At 33.7% G+C, this 6,460-nt stretch overlaps 2 protein-coding genes across 2 annotated transcripts; one reads left to right on the top strand and one right to left on the bottom strand.

Annotated features, from left to right (window-relative positions):
• Positions 1–1,661: 1,661 nt before the first annotated feature.
• Positions 1,662–4,076, top strand: LOC132295921 (protein FAR1-RELATED SEQUENCE 5-like). Its single transcript, XM_059794182.1, has 4 exons — positions 1,662–2,178; positions 2,448–3,739; positions 3,856–3,951; positions 4,062–4,076. The coding sequence occupies exons 1-4, from the start codon at positions 1,662–1,664 to the stop codon at positions 4,074–4,076; spliced, it is 1,920 nt and encodes a 639-aa protein (XP_059650165.1).
• A 1,461-nt stretch (positions 4,077–5,537) lies between these two features.
• On the bottom strand, positions 5,538–6,460 carry LOC132295920 (uncharacterized). The gene is made up of 2 exons (XM_059794181.1): positions 6,401–6,460; positions 5,538–6,227 (listed from the first exon to the last, which is right to left on the bottom strand). The coding sequence occupies exons 1-2, from the start codon at positions 6,458–6,460 to the stop codon at positions 5,538–5,540; spliced, it is 750 nt and encodes a 249-aa protein (XP_059650164.1).

The raw sequence follows: 6,460 nt of genomic DNA, 5'->3' as shown, positions 1-6,460 counted from the left end.
TGTAAGTAAAGTCAAAATTAGTATTTTTACAAGCTATGCATGCCGAACGAGGCAAGCTAAAAAGTGGCATGAAACTGGGTTTGTAGCAATTCGTAAACTGGAATTTGTTCTTTCATGAATTGGGCACGCCGATTGAGAAAGTTTTGACAATTCCTTTTAAAAAAAAAAAAACAGATTGTTATATAATGCCATGAGATAATGATTGGTACTATTATGGATATAATGATTAGTATAATGATTGGTATTATGATTAATTTATTTTGTTTTGATTAAATAGTTTTTGAATTAAATATTTTTAATAGTAATCTATTTAATGTTAGAATATTAAATTAATATTTGTTAGTTTTGATTAATGGATTTGAATTAAATATTTATTTAATTTAAATTGGTATGCATGATATAAGTTTACATGCTAAGGATGGAATTTAATTAATTTTGAAAGAATAAATTAATTAGATATTGCTGGATTAAATTATTTTAATCTATTGCTTAGATTTAAATTAATTTAATCAAAATATGGAGATGTACAATTTAGTTGAGATGCATTTTAATTTCGTGTAATGAAAAATTAAATGCATGATACTTAGAATTGATATTTTTGCTTAAGTAAATGCAAAGAATGTATATATGATTAATATAATGTTTATATGTAAATATTATTTACATTATCTTTGGATTGGAAACTTCTCTTTGATTATGATGTGGATTAATGCACCATTATGGGATGGGGGCATATTAGGGACGGATTAACTTAAAAGTTAAGTCCTACCTATTTTTAATAAGGGAACGGATTAACCATAGTGTTAAGTCCTACTTATTCGTGTCAGGTCAACGGAATAGTTGGATGACATATTATTAAAATAATAATTGGATAGTTTATTTTTGATGGTTGGATAGGACGGATTTTAAATATATAATTATACACCATGATATGAGCTTGAGTCTCAGGATCAGTGGTTAGGTTGCGTATAAGGCCAGGAATGTGTAGCTAGATATAGCGTAGTTGTGTACTCTGGTAAGTCTAGGTACTCATGCCCACTATATGTGCGTTTTGCATGTTGTCTACTATTCAGGTTGAGACAACTCTATAGTCTAGTGAGGTTCCTTTAGTGTGTATATATCTACATATGGATTATTTAGTTATTGTTGAATTAATTAGGATGTGCACGTGTATCGGGTCTCTGTTTGGGATGTAGTAGATTAGAACTTGTTTGTGGGCCTGACCAACCATTATTTTTCAGGTGTTCGTCAGTTCCAGTCTTAGAGATTGTTTGTGCCGAGCAGAGACAGTCATTCACTCTTCCGACTCTACGTAGGACTCGCCTTCATTAGTTACTTATTATTTTTATTTCGGTTCAGTTATTTCAGTTAGGATATTATTAGGGGTCCACAGGATGGATTCCCGAATTGTAGTTTAATTAATTACTAGTATCCGAAGATTGGAGGATTTTATTATTGGATTTTTAATTGTTATTTATTTGAGGATTTTAAAATAGGGATTTATTATTTAGTTTCCTTCAGCTTATTATTTATTTATTCTTTATTATTCTTTTTGTATTCAAATGCTTGTTTATATATTAATTGTTTGATATCCCTTGTATTCTGTGCTCGGACTTGATCACCCGTGGCTTTAGAATTGAGGGGTATCACAAAAAGTTGGAATGTTGGTATATAGTGAGGAAGAAGCTTACAATCTGTACAACACTTATGCTATAAACAAAGGGTTTAGTGTACGTAAAGGAAAAGTTCGGAGGTATGAAGGTACTGGTGGTTTGCGGCGACGTATCTTTTTGTGTTCATGTGAAGGCTTTAAGGAAGATGGTCCACTTTTTGAAGAAAAAAAATATGAAAGAATGCTAACTAGGACAGCTTGCAAAGCTCGTGCTGTATTTAATGCAGAAAATGGTATTTGGGAATTGGTTAAGTTTATTTCAGAACATAACCATGTACTTGCAAAGCTCGAAGAAAGACACTTGTTGAGGTCAGAGCGAAAGATTACTAGTACTAGTGCAAATATCTTGAGTTCCATGTCGAAAGTCGGTATAAGAGCGACTAAGGCATACTCATACTTGTCTAAAGAGGCTGGTGGAGTTCAACATGTTGGGTTCACAGAACGTGATTGTCATAACTTCTTACAATCTGAAAAATCAAAATCAATAGAAGCAGGAGATGCTCAAAGTATCATCAATTATTTCAAGTGCAAGCAATCAGAAAATCCAATGTCTTTTTACACAGTTCAAGTTGATGATCAAAATCGAATGACTAATTTTTTTTTGGAGAGATGGTTCCTCTAAATTGAATTATCAATATTTTGGAGATGTCGTTATATTTGATACCACTTACCGAACAAATAAGTACAATATGATTTGTACTCTTTTTGTTGGAGTAAATCATCACTGGAAGAACGTATTATTCGGTTGCGTTTTTTTTATTGAATGAAACAACAGCTTCTTTTGTATGGTTATTTGAAGCATTTCTGGAGGCGATGGGAAATAAGGCTCCTAGTACAATTTTCACCGACCAAGATAGTGCAATGGCAAATGCTATACGTAAGGTGTTACCTAACACGCGACATCGCCTATGCACATGGCATATCATGAAAAATGCAGCTCAAAATATTTCTACTTTGTTTGCAAATCCTAGGTTCAAGGATAAGTTGACAAAGCTCTTTTATGGTTGTGAAACAGAAGAAGAATTTGAGTCCATTTGGGGAAAGATAAATGAGGAGCATGACATTGTAGGGAATAAATGGTTGAGTAAATTATATGACGTTCGTGAGAAGTGGTGCCAAGTTTTTAATCGTGATACATTCTCGGCCAATATTTTATCAACACAAAGAAGTGAGAGTACAAATAATATCTTTCAACATATTGCTTGCAAGTCCATGACTCTTACTGAATTTGTGCAGCATTATGATGGAAGTGCAAGTCGAATGCCTGAAATTGAAGTGGCAGATGATTTTACATGTGCTAGAGGTAAGCCTCCCTTGCTAATGCCTAATAATTGTACTTTACTCCATGCAGCTCAAGTGTATACACATAAGATTTTTAAAATGTTTCAAGCAGAGTTCTTAAAAGCTTTAAATGAACAAATTATTCATGTTAATTCTGTTGGGGAACTTCTCATTTACAATTTGAAAGGCATGGGTTGCAATAGAGAACATATGGTAGAATTTCACTATTCTAATCTCATTGTTCAGTGTAGTTGTAAAAGTTTTGAATCTTTGGGCTTGTTGTGTCGACATGGTTTAAAGCTATTGAATCATAATGCCATCCAAAATATTCCAAGTGATTATATTTTGAAGAGGTGGACAAAAGGTGTAAAGGAAGTGATTATCATTGATGAAAATGGTGAGATATCCAAGAATGCAGCAACATCGTCAAAGACAATCTTTTTGAACAAGCTCATGTGCAAAGCTTTTAGTGTTATGAGTTTAAGTGCATATGATGATGAAACATTTATGGTTGCAAATGGCCATCTAGACCAAATTGTACAAGAAGTTAGAAATATTAAATCAAGGAATGTGATGGATGGTAGTAATTCTGATAGAGTTGATGTTGCAAATGAAGTAAATGGCTCAATTGATGAAAATGTGGTGTTGGATCCTCCCCGTATGAGGCCAAAAGGGGTAACATATGGTAGAATTAAGGGCAGCTTGGAGAAGCGAAAGAAAAAGCCAAAAAAAAGGGTAACAACATCTGTAAGAGAAGATTTAAGGGTTTCTTTCTCTCAACAAATGGTATCTAACTCCCATAATCATGTAGATATAATACAAGGTGTATGTGTAGTCATTCATATAGAGGTTATCTTATAATTGTTATTTATTTAAAAGGTTTGTTACAATATTCCATACAGGTTTTTGGATATCATAAAAGTCCTTTTGTAAGCTTTCAACAAATGCAATCTTTTTTGCCAAATCAAGCAAGTCACAATTCTAATAACTTTAATCAGGTATGAACATTTCACTTTCTTTTTAAACATGAATAAATGTTTAAATTATGTTTAAATTATCCTTTATATCCTAACTTTTATGTTTTGTAATTGCTTTGGTATTTTTGTAGATGTTTGAGAAATGAGACCATGGAAATTGTGGGACTTCCTAAGAGAGCTATATGACCATTTTCTCTATTCGTCTTGATAATTTTGTCCTTTTTCTATTATGATGAAAAAAAAGTACATTTTACTCTTGATTTTTTGTAATGGAAGATGAATCCCAAACTGATGTACAATATTATTTTTATTAAAGCTTCTGTTATTGGTTAATTTTGATTTAGTGGATTGTTTTTCCTTTTCTGGGTTCATGTTCAGTGAATTATTTCTGGGATGTGTTCTACATATCATCCTTACATGATAAACAATCACAAGTTCATAACAATAGAATATAATTTGTACGGTTGATCCAAAATTCAGGAGTATTGACAAAGCAGGGGTTTTAAAGTTGAAGGCAATCAAATTCATTATCTTCCGAATTTTTCATTCTGCATCCTGAATATTTTTAAACAAATACGGAGTAATAATAATTGTTTTCTTAAAAAAAAAATTGTGATTTTTTTTAATTAGATTTGGCATAAACTTCATAAGTTTGATCAATTCTGTTGATTTATGCAAATTCATTTAAGTATATGTCCAAACTGATAGATAATAGTGAACCTTTTCCCTCAGAAAATTTTAAAAAATGAATATTGCATTTTGGGTACTAAAAGCAATGATCTATCAACAACATCAATGACCTATTTTGTTGCCTTGTAAAGAAGTATAAAACCTCAAAACTCACACAAAAAAAACGTCAAGCAGTACCACAGGAAAAAAAAAAAAAAACTACATTAACCACTTACGTTTGTAGCAACAAGAAAAGAAATGGTATGTCATCCCTTTGGTTACACCATGTAAAGGAAACCCAAACAACCCAACATCCATCTGTCTACATGATTCAATCATTCTTTGAGAATTTCAAAGCATCCATTGAGGTTTCAAAGCACCAATTTTTTCTTGGATGTGGAGAATATAAATCTCCAACGAGAACCCATCTCTGCGCTAGTTGTTGTTGGAGATTTGTAAGTTAGTTTCGTTGATGAGCTCGAATACCATTCGTGCATAAAGAATAGAAATCTGTAAAATACTTGCTGGAGAATTGAATTCTAGACGACACAAGTAATTAATCTGGACCTCAGATTTCTCAATCACTTCCACCCCAAAACCATCCCTGTTTCCATTGTGACCCGCTTTCTTCAATCATTCACAAAGCATCATCTAGGAACTTATTTTGAATAAAATTTTAAGATAAATGGAGAGAGGTTTGAATTCTTGAAAATTGAATTGCGGAAGAATAATTTGAATTAAGGAAAACTGGTTAGAAAGAAATAATTTCTGAAAAGTTGCACACATAAAACGAGAAGGGAACGAAACCCATGGAAGAGAGAGAAAAATTCTGTTTCTTTCCGTCAATTTCTTCACCCATCTGCGCTGATGTGGCAAATTGAATATAAAAATAATTTTTTATTACAGCTGTCTAGAATTAATTGGTGTAGTCCACCAACTCAGCAAATGAGGTGTATGGACTCGGTCCATACAATAATTTCTCCAACAGAAGCCCCCACAACGGACAAGTCAGCCTCCAAAGCTGAAAGCAACCAAACAAGCCACACTGGCCAAAGAAAATCATTACACTTTGTAGACAAAGCCCATTTACTCAACAAATGGGCAATTCTATTGCAAGAACGAGGAGCCCATCCTAAGGAGAACCCCAAGTTGGATCCCAGCAAACATCTGATATCCTCAACCAAAATGGCCGAACGGCAATTCGAGGGAGAAAAGTTTGAAACATTGAGACAATCGCTCTCCACCTCCACGTCTTGATACCCCCAGAGAGAAAGTAAGTAGAGGCCTTCACGCACAACCATAGCCTCCGCAACCTCAACATCTGAAATAAATTCCAAAAAAAGAGAAACAACCTTGATAGGCCTTCCAACATCATCACGAAGCACCAGGCCTCCGCCCGCCACTTTCAAAGATTCACAAAAAGCGGCATCAACATTCAACTTAAACTTTCCCTGATGAGGTTTGGACCAACGGACCGGCACAGGAGCAAGAGAAGATGAGACCTGCGACAAAAGACCTCGGCTACACACCTCCAAAAACTCAGAAAAATTATCGAGAGCTTTATCCAAAGTCGACTTGGGATCCCACCATTTCTGTTGAAAAACCCAAGCATTCCTACTTTTCCAAATCTGCCAGCAAATAAAAGAAGCAAGACTAATAAGGGAAGAAAAATGGGCTTGTATGGTGGTGGCATCTATATTGCATAAAGTGAATATATATATATATTATATTCATTTTTGCATATATTATTTTGGGATTATTACATATAAATGGGGTTAGGGCATCATATTTACTTAGAGACTGAGTCAAAGTCCCATAGTTTCCCTAAAATGAGTTTGACCCAAAAGCTGAGGTGGCACAT

This window comes from Cornus florida, unplaced genomic scaffold (genome assembly GCF_030987335.1).
Source record: "Cornus florida cultivar Cherokee Brave unplaced genomic scaffold, ASM3098733v1 CherokeeBrave_3.0.0_Hap2_Chr02, whole genome shotgun sequence".
NCBI lineage: Eukaryota > Viridiplantae > Streptophyta > Magnoliopsida > Cornales > Cornaceae > Cornus > Cornus florida.
Note: the sequence above shows the minus strand (reverse complement) of the source record. Positions and strands in the feature narration are given on the sequence as shown.